The following is a 20,233-nucleotide window of genomic DNA, read 5'->3' on the forward strand; positions in this document are numbered from 1 at the left end:
CTTCAGTTTAACACAGGGGTGTAGAAACCCAGGGGAACCCCTTAAGCAGACCTTTGGGGGTGGGGTCATAGCCGGGAGTAAAGCAGGAAATCCTCTTTTGTCTCTGTTCTTGTTGAAAATCTTGATGGAGTAGATTCATGGGTGCACTTTCCAGAATGAGTAAGTGGTGCATGTGCAACGTAGTTGTTTGTTTTCGATGGTGGAGGATCTTGGTTATCGTTTCGGTGCTGTGGCAATATTTCCTGTCTGTTTCTGTCAGCCTGGCAGAATCCAACGTGTGCTGGCGGAGCAGACACGGGCGGCTGCTGCCCGTGGCTTCCTGCCTGTGATGGAATGATGTGGGCAGAGCAGTAGCCAGAGCGTGTAACCGAGGCTGCTGGGCCAGCGCTGGCTTCCTGATGCTACGCGGGCCGTGCCCTGGGGTCCAGGCCTCTGACGGGTATTGCCAAGGGGGGGGCAGTGGAGGGGGTGTCCTCTTATAAATCACACTCTCCCGGGACCTGCCTTTCGCCCCCAAACCAGATCAGGCTCCTCGCCCGCCCTTCCCCGCTAAGGAGTCACATAGAGAACCAAGAAAGGAGGCTACAGAGACATGTCATGTTGTTCCTGGGCCAGAACAAGAGGCCTCATTTTATCCAGTTTGAAAATCCTCTTCTCGGAGTTCCTGTTGTGGCTCAGCGGATTAAGAACCTGAGATAGTGTCCATGAGGCTGCAGGTCCGATTCCTGGCCTTGCTCAGTGGATTAAAAGATCCAGGGTTGCCGCAGGCTGTGGTGTAGGTCACAGATGCATCTCACGTCCTGCGTGGCTGTGGCTGTGACGTAGGCCCGCAGCTGTAGCTCCTATTGGACCTCTGGCCCGAGAACTTCCATAGGCCACGTGTGCAGCCGTAAAAAGGAAAAATAATTCTTGATGTCTGTGCAGTTAAGGAATAACATCTAGAGTTAGAGAAAAACAGGTGACGTGACCCTGAACTTGGAGAGGTCCCAGCGAGATCGGGACGCTTTGTTGATTGGCATTAACTTTCTGAACTAAGCTCCCTTCTACCCCCACCTGCCCTGGAGTCAAGGTGAAGAGGGGGCCGTCCCCACTGGGTGAGAGCTTGGAGGGTGCTGGCTGCACTGGCCGAGGGGCTGCCTGGGAACGAGCATCGGAGCCCGTGACGCAGCCCTGGCTTGTAATTATCAGTCCTGTGTCCTCACCTTTTCACGTGAGTTTAGATCATTGGGAGGAAGAGCTCTGGAACTGGCTTCCTGAAGTCAGCGTTAAAGTGCCCCTCCACCTTTTTTTTTTTTGGAAAGCTCCCCGGACAGAATGGAGTGAGGCTGGCACGTGGGGCCGCCATTCTGGTGCCCCGAGTGGGCAGACTGGCAGCAGCACTTCCCCAGATGTCCCCCCAGCATAGCCAGTGGGGAAACTCTCTGAGGATTTCAATGGCCCTTTTATCATCACATCTCTGCTCTGGGCACCAGGAGCCCCTGGGGGAGGTCACCTCTTGGTGCCCAGCTCCCAGGTTTCCTGATAGCGGCCAGCGGCGCAGGTGCCAGGAGGGGGCGAAGGAATCACAGGAGACATTCGCTTTCTCTGCCACACGAGAGTCATTCTGCCCGGCCGTCTGGCTGGCAGCAGCGCCCAGCCGATGGCAGGATGTTGTAAACGATGCTCGCGGAACACGGCACCAAAAATCTTGACAGTGAACTGCAGAGATAAAAATCAAAGCCGGCTCCGGGGTGGCATCTCTTGGCCCCACCCAAGCTGTTTCGACGAACCTGCTCCGAGTTGTTGATAGATGTCTGTTCAGGGTTCGGTTCTCCCCAGGAGCCCCTTGGCATCTTTCAACTTTCACTTATAAATTCCAGGCAAAAGCATCTTGGGAGCTTTCTGGAGTTTTTATTTGCTAATTAAAATGTGAGAAGGGAACGCAGCTACAGGTAGAGCTCTGGTGCAAGCCACAGCTGTGATTTAAAAAAACCCAAACCTGACAGTTTCAAAATGAAGTTATTAGCACTTCACCTATAACTGTGATAGCTTTTAACTTTCATGATCTGCCTCTTAAGCCCCCCCTCCACCCCCGTGGTATATAAAAAAGGGAGCCAAGTGAGGAAACCGGAGGATACTTTATCCTTGCAGGAGATGATAAGAACTACTATTTCTATGGAACTTCTTTTAACTTAGAAGACTTTTTCTTATTCTTGATGTCATGCCGTTTTCCTGCAACCAGGGTAGGTGGCATATTTTATAGATGAGAAAACCAAGACTCAGGGCATCTGGTGACCTGTCCAGATTCTTGTGGCCTGAACGGAGCTGGGTCTTCCTGAAATTCTGCTGCGGGCTTCCCAGACTTCACTGATGCCAGAAGAGACCAGGGCTCTGTGAAACATCTCCCAGCATTGGGTCCCAGCTCTTCTGCCACTTGGAAAATAATTAAAGACAATGTACTCGGCTTTGGGAAAGCACACTCAGCCAGTTGCCCCCCACGCCCAGGGTCTATTCCTAATAACCCCCAAAGCATCTATCCCAGCTCCCGCACAGGGCTTGGTCCACAGTGCGTGTCAGCACCGGCAGATGCTTGTGGCCGGGACAGCCCCAGCACAGAGCCAGCGAGCTGCAGGGCGGTGGACGGCTTGGCCGCCGAGTGTTTTTCCGGAGAAGTGGAAGGGAACCTTTGCCAGAGTGGCTGGTGCCCTAACAAATTGATTCCTGCCAAACAATAGAAATAAACATTTTCAACAGACAGAAATTTTGGCTCCTCAGAGTATTCAAATTAAAGGCTTATTTCTGAAATAAATGCTTTAGGAGGAAAACATTTACCAGCATAGATGAGATCAGAATCCCTCCTTTTGGCTGTGGCATAATTATTTTTGAGATTAAAACACATTTTTTTTCTTGCTCCTGCCTCATTTTTAGCCCATGGCTTTGCCTCCTGTTTCCTGGAGAAAGTCAAGTGCCTTAAACCGGAGCTCGGGAAAAAGGCAATTGTTGGCTCTATGGAGTTCGTTTTCCAGGTCCAGATTCAGATCTCAGCTCTCCCCGCCTCGTGGTTCGATTTGGGCAGACTCTGGTCATCTGATTATCCGTGTCTGCTTTGTAAACAGTTAATCGTGTAGCCCCCAGAACCTGGAGGGGCCCTCTAGACCCCCGCTGTTCTGTAGGACGTGGAATAATGGAACGGCCTGTATCTGCACCATCACCGTTGTCACTAGCCCAATGCACGTGGCTGCTGGACCTGAGAAGCGGCATTTTTAACTTCATTTTTATTCGCCTGTGGCCAGCGGCCCCCGGCCGGAGAGCGCCCGTGCCCTCCATCCGCCTTGCTCCTCTCATCGGCCCCTGGTTCCAGTTAACAGGTTGCCACCTGCGCCCCCGGGAGATCTCTCTCCACTGTCAACACAGGAGCCGTGGCGGGTCTGTTCTCCCTGTCTCCTGTGCTGCAGCCAGAGCAGTGGGCCAGTGACAGCAAACTGGGCAGGGACGTCAGCATTTTAGCCGTTGAGCCTCCCTCTGCCCTCCCCCAACCAGACCAACCCTCAGGATCCCATTAGGTTTTAGAATTTGTCCCATGTTGTGTCATGAGTGTGAGAAGAATAACGAAAGCCATGGAGTTGAGGGGCCTGTTCCCTGGGCGTTTGCGAGCAGGTATGTCACATATGTGCCTGGCCTCCATCTCCTCTTCTGCGACGAGGGATTGGCACAGCTCCTGCAGCTGCCTCTCCTCTGGGTTCGTCCTGAGGCCTGTGGGGCGGGGAGTGTCCTGGGCCAGCCCTCAGCAGGGGAAGGCGGAGGCTGCAGCTTCTGGGTGGGGGACAAGCAGAAGATAAGAGGACCCGCCACGGGACCCCCACGTCAAGTCAGGCATAAGACAGCCAGGGAGGAAGGTGCTCACCCGGGAAAATGAGAAAACCGGACGGCAAGGACCAAACCAGTGGCCCCGTTGGGGGGACGGGGGTGGGCGTGGGAGGAGGATGGGCTCCGGGCCTCCTTGGAGAAACCCTGCATCAGAGCAGGATAAAGCAGGCCTGCTGCTCGGAGCTGTGGGCGCCTGAAAGGCAGGATTTGGTTTTGTTTTGCGACACAGCCAAAAAGAGCGGTAGGGATGCTGCCTCTGGCCCAGACATGGCCGGAGCTCAGACCTGATCAGAGGGCGGCAGGTCCATGCGGATCGATGAGCCCTGTCAGCCAAGGTCCCCTCACCCCGCCAGTCCTGGCCCATGTGCGCTCGCAGCGACCCCGTCCTCCGATGGCCTGGGTTTCATTATGCATCACCGAGACGCTGTCTCTCACGTCTCGCTGCTGAAATGAGAGTCTGGCAAGTATTCCGTGGAGTGCAATGCTTGTGGAATACATCTGGCATTTTTGTCTCTGCATAGTGGGTTTTCGACAGGGTGAAAAACAATAAAAAAACAAAATCTTGCTTCTCTATTGAAATTTCTCTGTCCCGAGGAATTCACAGAAGCGCTTGTATGAAAACTTTGTACTCGTAGCTTTTGTTAGGCTGATTTATTTATTTTTTCCCATTTTATTTTCTGAATAGGTAATGCATTCACTTGATCCAGAATCAAAATTCTATTAAAAAATATGAGAAATCAGCCCTCATCTCTGTCCCTGCCCAGCTTTAGATAAGTAGTAAGTGTATGTTGGAGTAAATTGAATTTCTTAGATTGGGAATTAATGTCATCTCCCAGAATCAAGAAATATTGAGTACATACCAAATGTGTAATATATACTTGATGTATGATACTTTTTTTTTTTTTTTTTAAAGAGTTAGGAGTTCCCCTCATGGTTCAGTGGTTAATGAACCCAACTAGGAACCATGAGGTTACGGGTTCAATCCCTGGCCTCGCTCAGTGGGTTAAGGATCCGGCGTTGCTGTGAGCTGTGGTGTAGGTCGAAGATGTGGCTCGGAACCCAAGTTGCTGTGGCTCTGGCGCAGGCCGGCCGCTGTAGGTCCCATTCTACCCCTAGCCTGGGAACTTCCATATTCCTCGGGTGCGGCCCTAAAAAAAAAAAAAAAAGAAAGCAAAAGAAAAAAAAGAGAGTAAAAGGAGCTCAAGAAAATGCTCTTTATTTGAGGTGGGGTCTAACCTAGTCACTCACAATGTGCGTTGCATCTTGTTTAATCCTCGTAGCAGCTCTGTCTGCATCCATGTTCCACTTCAGGTGAGAGAGCAAACTTGGTCCAGAGCTAAAGGTGGTGGGATCTGTGTGCAACCTGGCGGCGCATCCCCGGCCGAGAGGTTGCGTTCTGTTCATTTGACTCTACGCTCCAAGTCGGGAGGAGAGAGCTCACTGCACGATGCACGCTTCAGCCTGGGTCTGAGCGCTCTTTCTGCCTAACCCCCAGACAACTGGGAATGTCAGCTGTAGGCGGGGTCCCCTGCACGTTCCCGTGCACACTGCGTCGTCCCCTGAGTCAGGGAACCACTGGGTGTGATTAACCCAGAGAGCTCACCTCCCGCCCGCCCAGCGCGGCCAGCGCTGACCGAGCACCTGCTTCGTGCTGGGCTCTGTGCTTTCCTGCCAGGCTTCCTCCTGGGGTGGCCCTCTTGGGGGAGCAGACACGGGCCCTGCTCAACAGCAAGCCCCCCCATGTCTGCTTTGCTGCTCCCCGTTTTCCCCAAAGCACTGTTGGCACGGACTTTGCCTGTCCCCGTTGTCCTCTTTCCTCTTCTTGTGGTGGAGCTGTGATGATAGCAACTTCCGGACGGGTTTGCCCTGTGGCTTCAGCAGAGATGAGCCCTTCTGAGCCATGTGATCCCAGTTCTTTGGAAAATGGTACCATCCTAGGACTCCACCCTTGAAGCTGAGTGAGAGGAGGGTGGGGTCTCCTCCAGGCCCGCCGCCCTCCTTCCTCCTACTTTCTTGCCTTTAAGACGTTGCCTGTCAGCTCGTCCTCTTCCTCTTCGGTCCCACAGCTTCCTGACTCAGTTCTGGACTGTTCTCTGCCATTCAAGGGTCAGTGCGTGGGCCAGCCTTCCCCTGGCAGCCTCTCTCTTTCCGACTAGAAGGAAGCCTTGCTGTCTGCAGAGGTCTTGAAGTGGTCCCCTCCCCACTTTGTTGGTCCCTCTGTCCGGAGTGCATCCTTGCCCAGCCCAGAAATCTCTCGAAGTTTCTGTTATTTTCATGAAGCTGTTTCCGATTTTTTTCCCCAAGCAAAAGCAATCTCTCTTCTTCCTCTGAACCCTTCTGCACTTACTCTAGGCGACTTAGAGCGTTTAGTTTATTTTGCTCATCTTTTTCTTAGCTTCCACTTCCACTTGGCAAGTTCTGACTCCGTGGTCCCTTGGTATCCACGGGGACCCACCTCGTTGGCTCAGGTTCCCTATATAAAGGCGCCGTCTTTGCATGTAACCTAAGCACATCCTCTCGTACACTTTAAACCTCTCTGATGACTTACACTGCCTAATGCATGTAAATGCTATGTAAATCGTTGTAAATACAATGTAAATGCCGTGTAAATAGTTGCAGGCAGGTGGTGAATTCTAGTTTTGCGTTTTGGAGCTTTCTGGAATTAATCCCCCCCCCCCCAATGTTTTCCATCCCTGGTGGATTGAATCTCTGGATGCAGAGCCTACAGGCACGGGGAGCCAACTGCAGTGGCCCCCGTCTCGGTGTGAAGTGAACAGAAACCACATTTCTTGCCAGAGCTTACAGGCTGAGGGGCGCCTGGCATTAACCGAGCACCCAGGCAGCTGCGGGATCAGACACAGGATCACGGACCAGCATTGCCGCCAGGCGGCCCCGTTTGGGGAGTTGGGCACTCACCTTCCCTGGGCGAAAGGGACGAGGAGTCTGGGAAGTGGCATTTGAGCGGATTCCGACAGTTTCGTGGGAGAGAGAAGGGGAAGGCTTTCAAGCAGAGGGCCCGAGGCTGAGGAGAGGTCCCAGCCCTGTGGGGACACTGGAGGAAGGCCAGCTTCGGGGTGGCTCCTGGTGGTCTCATCCAGGCCTCTCAAGGTTTTGGGGCAGGGAATGACACGTCCCCGTCCCTGCAGGGTGTGTAGGTCCCTGTCACCTTACAGCTGCCTGGGGCCTCACGCCTGTGAGGATGAGGGTGCCTTGCCGCCTCCGGTACCCACCGCCTTGCCTGGGGTCCCCCCATGTTTCTCCTTCCCCCTTTGCTGCCCTGCCTGCTGTGGAGCGTCTCCTGGGTTGCGTGCAGGCCCGTCGGATTCTGTAGAAACCACAGCTTCCTGGGTGGGGGTGCTCACTGCTGGCCACCGCCTGGCACCACATGACAGGACACGGGAGCCGGAGGCGGCTCGCCCTGTCACCTGGTGGGGCGTCAGGGACCACGATGGGGAGGGAGGGGACAGGCGAGGGTTGTGTGTCAGAAGAAACACTTGGGAGACGCGGGGTGGGGCTGGGGTCTCCTCTTAAACCTCGGAGATAAGTGAAAACACGAGCGTCTCCCGAGGGAACGCTGCAGGGTTCCCCTTGAAGCGGAGCCGCCGTCTGTCCACACCCGCGCGCAGACCCAATCGCACCTCCTGCAGGACCGCGGGGGAGAGCTTTGCTGGGAATGAGGCGTCCAGGGGCCCTTATCAGTCCTTCAAAGCCTGTGTCTCATTATGGGGAAAAATGAGATTTTAACTGATACATGTTTGCTTTTTAGGAGGAGTCATTGCATTCACGCATTCACAATCCAAAGGGTACGAAAGGGTGGACGGTGAAAGGACGGCCCCGCGCGGTCGTTTTCCTCCCAGGGCGAGGAATGGCCCCAGGATCATGGACCTGGGGCCCCTTCCCAAGCAGTCTTGTGTTTGAGCACATTGTGCGTGGGGTGGGGGGGACACTCAGGGTGGGTGACCTGGTTACTGTCTGTGGCTTCTGGTTGAACACGGCGTGTCTGCTTTGGCCGCAACCCCCTCTTGGCAGCCCTTCCCCGACTTCTGTTCCCAAGGCAGCCTTCCCCCCACCCTCCCCCGCCGGCAGTGACCTGACCCGGTCCTGCTTCCTTTGAGCCCCATTCATGGTCACAACTGGGGGCTGTGCTGGGTCCTGGGTGAGCCGGGAGAAGGGGACGGAGGGCCGTGGGGATGGAGGCCATGCCACCCCCAGACCCCAGCCAGGGTGGCCTGGGGTTTTGTCTTTCACAAAACCCTGGAGCCCTTTCTTGCTGGCAGGGTGTTCTGCCTTACTGAACTTGAGCCTCTGTTTTCGTTTCACCAGCCTGGGCCCCTCTGCCCTATCGCTCTTCTTTGCCTGCCTGGTTTCCCCAATTGGACTGTGGGCACCTGGAGGTCAGGGTCAACTTTCAGTTCACCTGTGCGTGCCCAGAGACCCCCCTGGCCTAGCGGGGGAGACTGGATGTGGAATGCATTCCGACCTGAGGTCAAGTGCGTGGCTCTGATAGTACAGAAAACCTCCCCTCGAAAGCGTGCTCACCGTGCCTCCAAGTGGACATGCGTTATCTTAGTTATCTCCATGGGTTAGGAGGGGGGCATCATTTGACCAAAACCACACAGGTTACAGCAGGGGTGGAGCCTGGAATCCATGCCAGGGTTCTCTTAAGGCCACGGTCTGAAACATCTTCAGATGTCCTGAGTAGGGTTCCAGGGGGGAGGGTGACAGGAGGAGACAGGGGAACTCCAGGCCTTCAGCCCTTTCTAGCCAGAGTGGCTTCCATTTGTCCTGTGATTCTGTTACCGGAACGAGACAGGACACCCTCCAAGGACGACTTCCTGCAGAGACTGGGCTGGCCTTTGCCTTTTCACTCAAGTGCTCGCCATTTCCCCTAATAAAGCCACTTTAAATTCTTAGATGGGGGCATTCCTGTTGTGGTGCAGCGGTAACGAACCCGACTGGTATCCATGAGGACTCGGGTTCCATCCCTGGCCCCACTCAGTGGGTTAAGGATCCGGTGTTGCTGTGAGCTGTGGTGCGGTCAGAGACGTGGCTCGGATCCGGCATGGCTGTGGCTGTGGTGTAGGCCGGCGGCTGCAGCTCCAATTCACCCCCGAGCCTGGGGACTTCCATTTGCTTTGGGTGCGGCCCGAAAAAGACGAGATAAATAAATCTCATGTAGGATTTGCCGTTGATTTGTTGGCATATAAGCCCTAAAGAACCATCACATGAACCAATTCTTTGGATTAAAGTTAGGGGCAGTAAAAAGACAATACTTTACACCTCTGATGCCGGGTGGCCAGTGTGTCCTCCCTGCCAGCCTGGGGTGCTGGGGCAGAGGGGACCCGGGTGCGTCTGCCCAGAGCCCTGGCAGGCCGGGCCTGAGGCCTCAAGGAGACAGAATCTTACCGAAGCCCTGGTTTAAAGCAAACAGCTGACATACTCAGTTGGGAGGTGAGCGCTTCCAAACTGGTCATTGACGTTGTTAGAGACGTGTTTTCTTTGGGAGAAATTTCACCCACAGTTTCTTTTAAATAGGCAGCTCTATGGTCACTTTTTATTTTTGTGTGTGTTTAATAAGCCTTTAATACTTGGCTGAGAGGCGGGAGTTCAGGGAGAAAGAAACCTCCAGGGTTGGGAGCTTTGCCCCTTGAGGATCTGTCGGAAACGGAGGAATAAGATCCCAGAAATTTGAGGCAGTGAGGAGAACAAGATCGCAGCGGCCGCAGCGCTTGTGCACTTAGTTCCCCCGTTTCATGGGCTGGGGTGTCCGCGGCCAGAGGTCCTCCCCTGGACCTTGTCGCGTCCTGACTTTGAAAGAGGCCACCACAGTTCCTGCGCCCAGGTGCCGTCCTTTCCCGATGCTTTGCCTGTACCGGCGCCGGCTTTTTCCGTCTCCTTGGAAACCCCGGGGTTCAGAGGCCGTGGGTTTGCTGCCACGGTGGCCAACTTGCCATCAGCTGGGACCCGGGGCCGCCAGGCAGGCCTCTCAGGCAGGAGGCCAGTTCTGAGCAGTGGGGGGCCGCCCTCCCCCGCCCTGCCCTGGGAAGGTTGGGGCTCGACTGAGTGGCGTTCTCGGTGACCAGCCACCTCTTCCTCGTTCACACACCCTGAGACTGGCCAGTGCGCAGTGTGTTGTGCAAGAAACAGCTGTTGTTTTGACAACGGATGTGCCTGCCTCACTTTTTGAATCACCAGCCTGAGTCAGGGGGTCATCTGTCCAGGCCTCTGTCCCCGGGCAGGTGGACGCGGAGACCGCGCACTCGTGTGGGATGTGAGATACATTTCTGTAACCAGGCGTATGTGCATTTTTCACATGAGCAGTGGGTATGTGTGTGTGTATATATATAATTAATGTATATTGCAGCTCTTCCAATTAGGTAACTCATGCATGTGGCCAAAGAGCAGAAAGACCTATGCTGAGGATCGAGGCCCTGCCTCCCAGCTCCTCCCAGAGCGGAGCTCGGCTACAGGTGTCCTCCGTATCTTTCTGGAGACAGCCGAAGCTTCCGCAAGCGTCGGTATAGATACTCTTTTAAACAGTGTAGCGTTGTTTTACACTCTGCTTTTTTCACTTACATTATCTTAAAGATCATTCCAGCTCATGCAGTAGGACTGTACTTTTTTTTTTCTTTTTTTGACTATTGCAAAATAGTTCTTGAATGGATGTGCCCATATGTTATTGCTGGACTTTCAGGTCGTTCTAGGGTTTGGTTTTGTTTTGGGGTTTTTTTGGGGGTGCGTGCGTGAGAGAGTTTTTAATGCCTTTCAAATGTAGGGATGCTTCACGCTCCTTTGTGTGTGTGACCACTGGGGGCCTCTGAGTTTTAGGCCCCCACTGCCCCCTCCCCTGGAACGTTAAATTCCCTTTTAACGTGTCGTAATGACATGTGGCACTTGGAGGATTGGCAGGCTGGATAGATAAGAAAACAGTGTTTGGCTTTTGTTTCAGAGCCGTCTCCTCCCTTTGCGTTGTCCCCAGAGCCCTAGACGGCGCCCTCCAGGGGATTGGGTGGCGTTTGTTTAGGGGACTCTCCATTGAAGACTGAGAGTCTTGTTCTGAGCAGCCAGACCCAGGGCAGTGGAGGCTCAGACTCTCATCCTCGTTGTGCCAGTCTGTTTCCGTGGTGGCCGCGGTGGTTCCTCCTGCAGGCCTGTCTGCCGTGTCGGCACGGGTAGGGAACTGCCAGCAGCGGGTCACCTCGGGCACCCTGGCCCTGCGGCCCAGCGATAGAGGTGGGTTTGCTCGCCTTCCATCAAGTGACCTGTGCCCCCGCCGTTGGCCTTATAGACTGATCTGCCCACAGAGGCCTGCCCCCGCCCCCCCCCCCCCGGGCCGTGCTGGGACCTTCAGAGCGAGAAGAGCACGCGGGGACCCGAGGGTCCCAGAGGGACCCACAGACTCCATGCTCTTGGGCATCTCCTGTAGTGCTCCCCCACAGTCCCCAAGCTCTTCCAGTTAGATGGGAAGGCGGGGTGGCGGTGGGGACCCCATCGTCTCCCCTGTGCCCCCAGCATCTAGCCCCTGGCGGCAGAAGTCACCAGATGCCATCTGATTAGGTGACACCCCCTCCCAGGAAGTAGGGCCCTTGTGGGAAGCTCTTTGTTTTTCTCCAAGTTTTCTGCATCTGTGTGTGATTGGAACCAAACATCAACTTGACTTTTTTTGTCATATTTCAATATTGGCTTTTTTCCCCCTTTCTTGAAGGCTCCTTTTATAACTTGTGCTGCTGCTGCTTAAATATAGATGTCTAAGTCCTCCTCCTTACCAGATTGTTTATATTTTTGAGAAGCCTTCTGCGAATCTCGACTGCTCTCTCCTCCGTCTTCGTCCCCACGCTGCCGCATTGGGTTTGGTTGCTCTTTTTTCCCTGCCTTCGCTGGCGGGCGTGTGTTTCAAATGTGGTCTGTCCAAATGTGCAGTGTCTCCCTCTTTTCTGCAGTAGCTTCGACATCTGTTCTTGGATCCCAGCCCACGGTGCTCTTTTGGACCTGCTTGCCCGAGATTTGCTGTACCGCCAGAAGCCCGTGTGGTGTGGCGGGATCGCCCCCACCCCCGGTTCCTTGCAGCCCGCGCCCCCCCCACCCCCCGCCCCCCGACGCCCCCTTCAAAACGGTCTGCCGTTTCCAAGTCGACAGCACCCTGCCATCCCGGCTGGCAGCGGCCCCCCGCCCCAGTCGGGGCACCAATGATGGGATCTCCAGCAGGGCTTGCAGCCGCCTTCGCTCACTTCCGGCAGCAGGGAAGCCGGGGTGGACGGAGGCGGCTGGAAAAAGACACACAGCTTCCATGGAGGTCTGTGGCTGGATCTTCAGCTTGGCTTTTCCTCGCCTTGCCTGGCTCTGCTGGGCCTCGATCCCCACCATCGACAAGCCACTTGGAGCACCTGCTTGAATCCTCAGCGAAACGTGCCAGTGTGTGTCTTTAGTAGCTGAAGCCACCCTCTCGGTGGCTTCAGGAACGTGTCCTTGCGCTCCTGCTGTCCGCCTGGGACACCATCCTGGGCCCATCTGCCGCAGGCTTGTTCCAAACAGATCCTCTTGGCAGCTCCTCCCAGAGTTTCCGAGGCCAGGACACAGGTCCTCTGATGCTCTGAGTGTCGGTTTGTTGTGTGCGACAGAGGTCTTCTGACGGGGGCCACGGGCTGGAGGGTAACGCTCCTTCCAGGTGGCCCTCCCCAAGTTGGCAAGACACCGGGAACTGCTCTACTTGGGACTTGCCTCTTAAGGTCCCTCTTAACCTGAGCATGATGTCCAGCCTGTAGTAAGCCCGCCGTAACTATTTCTTGACCAAAACCACATCAGATGTGACTGCAGAAGATTCCAGGCCCAGCCTGTGGAAGGAGAGTCAGACAGGATGCCCCACGCGCAGCCAGGAGGAGAGTGGTGGGCCTGAGCCCGGAGACTGGCAGGAAAGACACTTGTTAAGAGCAGAGACTCCGGGAGGGCTGGCATTTGGGCACCGGCCTGACTCTGGCTTCAACAAAGAAAAATGCACCTGCGTGTCATTGTATCGTAGAAGCAGTTGCTCGTGAGGTGCGTGTTGGTAGACGTCGCATCAGGCTGAGTGGCCTTGGTTTATCTCGAGTCAGTCACGCATGGGGATGGGCGGGAGCTTGGTGTTTGTGCCCGGGTCCCTTTCCATCAAGCCACCAGCCCTTTCCCGTGTGCTGACCAAATGCAAGTGGGCTCTTCTCCCATATCAAGTGCAATTACAATCTTGTCTTCCCTTTCTGTTTCTCTCGACAGAGGGAACTCGATGCCACCGCAACAGTATTGGCGAACCGGCAAGATGAAAGCGAGCAGTCCAGAAAGCGGCTCATTGAGCAGAGCCGCGAGTTCAAGAAGAACACTCCAGAGGTGAGGCGGCGTTTCCCTCCCGGTCTCCGAAGGGGCGGGCAGGAGCGGGGCGTGTCTTACTGCCCAGGGCACGTTCAGAAGACGTGTCACAGGCATCTCACTCCCAGCAGACCCGCGAGCTGCCACTTCCTTCCGGCCGGCTCCGTTGTTCTGGCCGGTGGGTGGCGTGCCTCTGGGCGGGCTGGGGTCGGGATAGAAGCCCGAGTGAATTCCAGGCGCCGGTGCTGAGAAAGCTGGGTGTGCCAGGTCAGACCCCCCGCCCATCTGCGCCCACATGCCCACGTCTGCAGGCCGGCCACCCTGGCTCCTTAGGGGACAGGGGTCCGACAAGGTGGCAGGCCCCCTTCCTGGCGCTGGGGTGGGTGGGGCATCTGAACACTGAACTCATCCAGGGAGGCAACACGCCTGCGCTTCTTGCTCCACAGACATTTCGTCGGGTAGGGCCTCGTACCCGCCTCTGGGTTTCCTGAAATGTGCTTTAAAGGGCATTGTGATGTGCTCTTCATGTGCTTCTAATTTGGGGGGAAAGGACGTGTTCAGAGGACAGTGTCTAGAGTGGTTGGACAGCCTTTTCCTGCTTTGTTTTCTCAGCCCCCCGCCCTGTCCCTCAGTCCCTATCAGAGGCTTCAGCAGACATCAGAAGAAAGGGGAGTTTGTTACAGACAGTTGCGCAGACGCAGGGATTGCCTTCCAGAGCTTCTGCCCGCTGGACCCCCGGGGGGGTCCTCGTGTCCTGGGCTCCCACCCGGCCTTCTGCACCCTCCACTCGGTGTGAAGGCTTTGCCGGTGCTCAGAGGCTCCCAGGCCTCCAGACTCTTCCATAGAGCACAAAGGAACAGGCCTGGGGGAGAAGCTGCTTTCCGGGAAGGCTGCCTCTTTTATAATAGTCCTGAAAAATGACGTGTGAATTGAATTTTTAAAAGTGGGCTCATTTTAAGTGTTTCAGAGGAGCTTGCTATTTAAGGGAGTGTTATCGTGAATCATTTGGGGAAACAAGTCATTAACCCTCTATTTTCAGAATAAATATTTCAGGGGGAACCACACAGTCGTCCAGCAGAAAGAAAGAAGGCCCTAGGAGCAGACCCACCTGAGGGTTTAAAGCAATTTCAGCCCCACTGCGTCTTACCCTCTGGGCACCCCATCCTGCCCTGTGGATCTTCCGTGTTTTATCAGATCAGACACGCAGGCTGGAGGAATCCAGGCCTGGGGCGTGCCGCCCTCTGTGCTGCTGGCGGGGAAGCTGCGTGTCTGCACGTCCCGCCTCGGCTCCAGCAAAGGCAGGAGCAGCCAAGTCTCAGGGCGGCTTCCTCCTCCTGGGCTGCTCAGGGCAGACCTTCCCGGAGGGCCCGCTCCTGCAGGAACTGGCCACTGGCCCCCACAGCTTACATTGACCCCCATGCCGGTTACTTGAAGATGCCCAGCCTCAGACTAGGGGTTTTTATCTCCTAATCCCAGGAAATCAAAAGAGGCTTGCGGAGGGGCTGCCTGCTGGGGAAATGGCGTTTGGGGCATTTCTTTTCAGGACACATTTTTAGATGTCGTCTTCCACGGAGAAGGGGGTGCAGAACCCCACCTGGCAGGGACAGACGTTGCTGTCCTGCTGGCTCCCGACTGTGCCAGCTGGTCAAAGCTGCTGCCCCTCGGGCCCCTCCCCCTTGGAAGGCGTTTCCAGGATGCGAGGAAGGGTGAGGCCGCATGCTGGCCCCTGCACACGAGGCCCCCCTGGCGTTTCCTCATCCCAGGTCCAGCCTTGAAATCCGTGTGGGGGTCCCCGCAGGAACCCTGAGGCAAGGCCCAGTAGAGAAGACGGCTGTGCCACCAGCCAACCAGGAACGCCTGTAAATTTTGAAACCACTTAAGTCCAGGGCAGCGGTGGGGGCAGGTAGCTGTAGCCAAGGTCCCTTAGGGTCACAGAAGGGGCTGCATAGGGGTCCTCTGGTGGGAAGGGTCTGGTGGCATGTCGGGGGCGGGGGTGCTCTCATGAGTGCAGGGTCTGGGACCCAGAGCAGTCAGATGGCCACTTTGTCTGGGGCTTTGGTCCGGAGGAGCCTGACCTGTCTCTGCCGTTGGTCATTTCTTCTGATTAGTCAACAGCTGAGGACGACTAACACTGTAGGGGGGGGGGACACTTCTAGAACCTGGCCGTGTGAAAATGAAGGTTGCTTAGAACTTTGTTCTCAGGGGTTAAAAACCAAAAATGTTGGCTTATTGGCAGGGAAGGCATCTCTGGGCGTGTTCACAGACAGGGGTCCTCACAACGGGCTGGGCGAGGACCAGGCCGGCGGGGCCGAGCCGGGGCCGGGGGTCTTTCTGGCGTCTCCAGTGCATTGATTCTTGCGAGCCCCGCTGTCTCTGTTCTGGGAGAAAAGACAGTAGCCTCCCAGTGTCTGCTGAATATCTAGTCGCTCCAATAGGCAGGATGGCCTCATCCAAGGGGAAGTCAGAGGTGAGTGAGGCTGTGTTTCCCAGACTGGCCCTGCCCAGGGCGACTGGGACAGCCCGGGTCCAGGGGAAGTGGGAGTGGGCAGAGCCCCACAGGTGGCGCTGCCATGGGGACAAGCCTGGGAGACGGGTGACACAGCGGGGGCCGGAGCCTGGAAGATCTTTTCGTTTGACATGAAGTCCTTTCAGTTTCAGTTTTATGTCGTTAAGAGAACACATTCATCGTCAGCTGATGTTGCTGCTTGTGTCTCTTTAAAGTCAGTTGTAGTTAAGGGAAGGAGGTGTAGCTGCGCTGCATGTGAAAGTTCATGCCTTTCTTTAACTCAAAAAGAGTCCCTTCTGAAGAAAATCTTTTTTAAAAAAAAAATTCGTGACTAAATATCCATTCCCTATTGAGTTAATGATCGGTAATTGAACGTAAAAGACTGGAGGTGTTTCTAGGTTGTATCACTTTCTATATTTATTACAGCAGGTGACTCACTGGCGGTGACATTGGGCAAATGACTTAACCCCCCAAAGTCTCAGTTTCATCACCTATAAAAAGTGTAATGGCAGAGGCCAGCTCACAGGGCTGCTGTGTGTATGTAGCGCACGCACGTCCGTGTGCATGTGCGTGTGTGTGTGGAGGGCTCCACCCAGGCTTGACACCAAGAACCTAGTACGTGTTTGTTACGAGCATTAACTTGGAACACGTGCTGTGAAGCACACGCGGTGCACTTGATTCCTGCTGCTCGAAGGCAGCTCGGGGACCTTACACACACACACACACAGTGTAGGTAGTTTTCACCCACATTGTTCCAAAAGTTGGTTTGCAGTAAGAGTTAAACATTTTATGAACACTTCTGAGCACCTTTCACCTGCCAGACAGCATGGCCCTGGGGCTGATATGTTATCCCTCTTCCAAAAAAGTTACCTAATTCTTACCAGCAAGTACAGCATACAGCATGCAGATAAAGCATGTCAGGTGCTAGGACAGTGTCTGCGGAATCTTCTGAACCCAGACTTCGCCCCAGAAACACTCTCAGATCAGTGGTGGCGAGTTCCAGGTCCCCCACAAGCCGCAGTGATTCTTTGCGTAGGTGAACAGGGCTGCCTTTCGAGCCTTGGTTCTCAACTCTTGAAACCCTGGTGGATGCTAAGAACCTGCCGCCCTGAGAAGTGCACACCGTTTCTCCTGGACCCCCTGAAACTCATCCGGGAGCGCCTGGCTTAGATCCCAGCCCCAAGGCATGCACGCCTCGGTGGTCTCGGGTCTCAGTGTGCCCCGCCGGGAGCTCTGTGTGTGTCTCCCCTTGACCTTCCTTCTAGTCGTGCCCAAGCTCGGGGCCGGGGGGGGGGGGGGGATGAAGGGTGCGTGCGGGAGGGGCTGTGTGCTGGGGAGTGGGGGCTGCGGGGCGGAACTGGGCCACACTCGATGACAAGGCACCCTGTAGGCTGGCAGCGGGGCAGGTCCCTCTGGGCCAGGTGGCATGTTCTTCCGACCCGAGGCTGGTGGAGAGCAAGGCTGGGCTGGCAGCAGCTTTCTTGAAGCCCTCAAACCTGGTGGTGTCAGAACCGTGGGTTCAGTGTGGGCCCAAACCCCGGGATTTTGCTTTGCTGTTGCTTTAATCAGAGAGCCGAGGTGCGGGCAGGGTTACTTTTGCCTCTGTATTGATAAACCCAGTGGCCGATTAGATCACCAGGGGTGTACAAAGGCACGGCTCAGAACCAGTCCAGGGCTCCAGGCCAACTCCTGGAAACTGAGTTCTCTCCCCATGGGCGGTACCGAGATAGGGGTTCACGATTCTGTTTGGTTAAATTCTGTTTCCTCCTGAGACCAGTGTTCATCTTGACGAGGAGGAGCTGGGACTTGAACCCAGGCAGTCTGGCCCCTGAGTCAGTGCTTCTGGCTGCCAGGCGGTGCTGTCTCCCCGAGGGGCGGAGCGTCGGGGGGCCGAGTCAGGTCCCGGGCCATCTGCAGAGGGTGCCCTCCCAGCTCACCCGCTCCAGCGCTTCGAATGTGATGCTGGACCGTCACAGGAAAGGCTTCAGTGTTAGACTTGCTTCCAGACGGAGCACAGGGATGTTTTTGGTTTTGTTGCCCTTGTTTTTTCCCCCCCAGTCATAGAAGAACCATCCCTTCTGGGGAACAAGAGGAAAACCTCAGTCTTGAGATGCCTCAGTGTCATCATAAAATTATCCTTAAGACTTCATTTCTCTGCCGGCAGGGTTTCCAGCTCCTGCCCCAGAGTGTGTCTTAGGCATCTGACTGTCACTTTGCTGGGTTCACCTCTGTTTCCTATGAAAGGGGTCCCAGGTCTTCTGTGCGTTTGAAAACTGAGCTGGAATCCAGCAGCTCTCGTTGGTCATTTTTCCCCCCGATGTATTTTTGCCTAAACACTTCCCCCGCTCTCGAGTGATAATCCTCGTGACGCCTGGGCCACCACCTGGTCCATCCTGGGTCTGGTTCCCGCATCTCTCCTGCCCGAAGGCCCGTGGCCTCTTTCTCCCGTCACCGTCACTCGCTGCTGTCGTCCTGGGCAAAGCGCAGACCCGGTTCTGAGCATTCAGGGCACAGCTCCCTGGGGTCAGCACGAGCTCCACCCTCGCTTCCTCGCTGTCCCCACCGGGGAAGGTGGCCCCGGGCGTGATGTCGGCCGCGGCCTCGCAGCCCTGCCTCCTGGGTCGCTGGGCCCAGCAGCTCCATGAAGGAACATTCTCTTTCCTGCTGACATAACCGCCTGTTCGCGGGCATTCATTTCCTGAGGGCCAGAAGCTTCATCTGCCCTCTCTGTCTCTGGTGGGAGTGTTTTTCTGATTTTTTACATTCTTGGGAAACTGTTATAAAAAAGTAAAATTAGGAGTCTTTTTTGAGATACGACCTGGGAAGAAACCTTGGGTCATGGCTGGGAAGAACTGGATCTGTGAATTTTTTGCCAGCTGCGGCAGGTGGGGACGGGAGGGGGCGGCGGAGGTGGGACAGCGGCCTCTTTCGGGAAGTCCCCAGTCATCCTATTGATCAGGGTGGATTCCTAAGTGAGATGCGAAGTTTGGTGCGTCCCCTGGTCTCCTGCTCCCTGTCTGCAGAGCCGATGGGGACAGCACAACGGAGCTCATGGGGGCGGCAGGACGGAGCTGATGGGGACGGCAGGACGGAGCTGATGGGGGCGGCAGGACGGAGCTCATGGGGACGGCAGGACGGAGCTGATGGGGGCGGCAGGACGGAGCTGATGGGGGCGGCAGGACGGAGCTCATGGGGGCGGCAGGACGGAGCTCATGGGGGCGGCAGGACGGAGCTCATGGGGACGGCAGGACGGAGCTCATGGGGATGGCAGGACGGAGCTGATGGGGGAGGCAGGACGGAGCTCATGGGGACGGCAGGACGGAGCTCATGGGGACGGCAGGACGGAGCTGATGGGGACGGCAGGACGGAGCTGATGGGGACGGCAGGACGGAGCTGATGGGGGAGGCAGGACGGAGCTCATGGGGACGGCAGGACGGAGCTCATGGGGGAGGCAGGACGGAGCTGATGGGGGCGGCAGGACGGAGCTGATGGGGGCGGCAGGACGGAGCTCATGGGGACGGCAGGACGGAGCTCATGGGGGCGGCAGGACGGAGCTCATGGGGGCGGCAGGACGGAGCTCATGGGGGCGGCAGGACGGAGCTCATGGGGATGGCAGGACGGAGCTGATGGGGATGGCAGGACGGGAAGGCGCTGCGAACTTTGAGTCCATGTGCACTCCCTGTGAGAAAGGAGTCAGCAGGCTGGGGGAGGGAGGGGGCAGTCATATATAGTTGTGGCCCCGGCCCAAATGCATTTAGTCACTGCCTCTCCAGCCTTTATATAGCCACTGCAGGGAGTGACTCAGCCTGGAAAAAGAGAGTCACTTAAAAATAAAGTTGCGACTCAGATGGACACACTGGCTGCCTCGAGAGTGGCTGCGGCTCGGCGGGAGGCCCGGGGGCGTCTTTGCCCTGCGTGGCCCTGCAGGGGTCTCGGGCCAGGCAGGTGGCCAAGGTGCGGATGCTCCTTCCCCGGCGTCGTGCCCTTGGCCTGAGGATTGAACGAGCCCCCGGGCGACGCCCCCGGCTTTTTAAACTACCAGCGTTCTGACGTTCTTCACCACAACCGGCCGTGTTTGTGTGTTTACGGACTGAATTCTTAACTCTCCTCCTACTTTTGACACTGTGGAGGCTTGCGTGGCTTGCGCGTTTGCTCCCGTCCACAGGAGACTCCAAAGCCAGCGCACTCGGGAGACGAGAAGCGCCGGCGTGGATTTGCCTCCTACCTCCTTGGACATGGGAGTGGGTTCATCGAAGACCCACTGTGCCGATTTGACAAATGGTGACTTTTAAAGAGGAGGGCAGACCAGCTGTGCCCCCCCCCCCCCCCCCCCGCCCCGGGGACAGGGGCCTGTGAGGGAAGACAGTGATGGGGGAGGAGGCCTGAAAGCTGGAAGATGGGGGGGGGGGGGCAGGGAGGCAGGTGGACACCAACAGTCCAGCGCCCCCCAGCGCTCACATCAGGGTCCAAGAACCTAGCCGCAGCCCCTCCGCCGACTCTACAGCTCTGGTACAATCCCTTTCTCCTGCGGGCCGGAGCTGCGCC

General features: G+C 56.2%; 1 protein-coding gene across 11 annotated transcripts in view; it reads left to right on the forward strand.

Annotated features, from left to right (window-relative positions):
- The window catches only part of CUX1 (cut like homeobox 1), a 352,629-nt gene that overhangs the window by 63,092 nt on the left and 269,304 nt on the right, over positions 1 to 20,233 (forward strand). For all 11 annotated transcript variants that reach the window (XM_047779765.1, XM_047779771.1, XM_047779774.1 and 8 more), the window contains exon 2: positions 13,093 to 13,203. In XM_047779765.1, the coding sequence (XP_047635721.1) occupies positions 13,093 to 13,203 (111 nt within the window). The remainder of the gene's footprint in view (positions 1 to 13,092; positions 13,204 to 20,233) is intronic.

The sequence above is a fragment of the Phacochoerus africanus genome, chromosome 5, assembly GCF_016906955.1.
Source record: "Phacochoerus africanus isolate WHEZ1 chromosome 5, ROS_Pafr_v1, whole genome shotgun sequence".
Classification (NCBI taxonomy): domain Eukaryota; kingdom Metazoa; phylum Chordata; class Mammalia; order Artiodactyla; family Suidae; genus Phacochoerus; species Phacochoerus africanus.